Source organism: Aplysia californica, unplaced genomic scaffold, assembly GCF_000002075.1.
Source record: "Aplysia californica isolate F4 #8 unplaced genomic scaffold, AplCal3.0 scaffold01172, whole genome shotgun sequence".
Taxonomy (NCBI): domain Eukaryota; kingdom Metazoa; phylum Mollusca; class Gastropoda; order Aplysiida; family Aplysiidae; genus Aplysia; species Aplysia californica.
In genome coordinates, this window is record NW_004798442.1 from 68,042 (window position 1) to 69,240 (window position 1,199).

The following is a 1,199-nucleotide window of genomic DNA, read 5'->3' on the forward strand; positions in this document are numbered from 1 at the left end:
TGTTGTTAGTGTTGATGGTGGTGGTTATGGTGTTGTTTGGTATTTTTGTTGTTGTTGTTGTTGTTGTTGTTGTTGTTTTGGTTGTTGTTGTTGGTGGTGGTGATGGTGTTATTTGGTATTTTTGTTGTTGTTGTTGTTGTTGTTGTTGTTTTGGTTGTTGTTGTTTTGGTTGTTGTTGGTGGTGGTGGTGATGGTGTTATTTGGTATTTTTGTTGTTGTTGTTGTTGGTGGTGCTGGTGGTGGTGTTGGGTATTGTTGTTGTTATTGTTGTTGTTGTTTTGTTGTTGCTGTTATTGTGGTTGTTGTTGTTTTTTGTTGCTGTTGTTGTTGGTGGTGGTGGTGATGGGAAAGATAGTGTTTGGTATTGTTGTTGTTTGTGGTGGTGGTGGTGGTGATTTTTGTTGTTGTTAATGCTGTCATTACGATAGTGTTAACGTATGTAAGTTAATGGTGAAGTAAGCATGTGGTGATAAATGTCACGTTCATCGACTACTGATGCTGCAGCTCTGTCGGAGACTTAGTGTTATTGCTTATAGATTACTAATGTTTTACTCCTGCATTGACACAATTTAGACCTTATCATACCAACGACGTCGTCAGTACAGTTTTATAAATCATGCACAATGATTTCTCCCTCTTCTACCCACTCCCATCCACCCCCTCCCTCCTCCCCCTTTTTTTTCTCCTTCCCTCTCCCTCCCCTCCCCCACCTTCCTTTCCCTCCTTCCCAACCCCCAACCCTTCATCTATCCACCCATCCCTTTCCACCCTTCCCATTCCCTCATCCTTCCCTTCTCCTTCTCCACCCGCCCTCCCCTTCTATCCCCTCCTCCCTTCTCCTCCTCCACTCTCCTCTCCTATCTTCCTTCTTCTTCTCCACCCTCTCTCCCCCACTCTCCTCTCCTCTTTCCCTTCTCCCTCTCCACCCTCCCTCCCCCCCCTTTCTTTCTCTTCCCTTCATCCCCCCCTCTCTCCCTTCCTCCCCCCCCCACGCCAAACCGTCACAGATGTACTGTGCGGCGTCATAGGCTTCTCAGATTTTTTTCCGCGCTCCTGGATATCCATGGTTCTGGGCTGGCAGACGTCACGTGGTTGCTTCAGCATGGCCGGCTCCCTGGTGGCGCTCCAGGCCGAAATACAGAGCGTGTCTGACCAACAGAGGGAGCTACTGCAGAGGCTGGAAGAGGAGGCCAGGGATA

General features: G+C 48.0%; 1 protein-coding gene across 1 annotated transcript in view; it reads left to right on the plus strand.

The window, feature by feature from the left end:
• Positions 1–1,199, plus strand: part of LOC101864578 (UPF0764 protein C16orf89 homolog) — a gene marked incomplete in the record, with an annotated part of 40,923 nt that overhangs the window by 33,248 nt on the left and 6,476 nt on the right. The window contains 1 exon segment of the mRNA XM_005112054.3: positions 1,008–1,198. Coding sequence (XP_005112111.3) covers positions 1,008–1,198 — 191 coding nt within the window.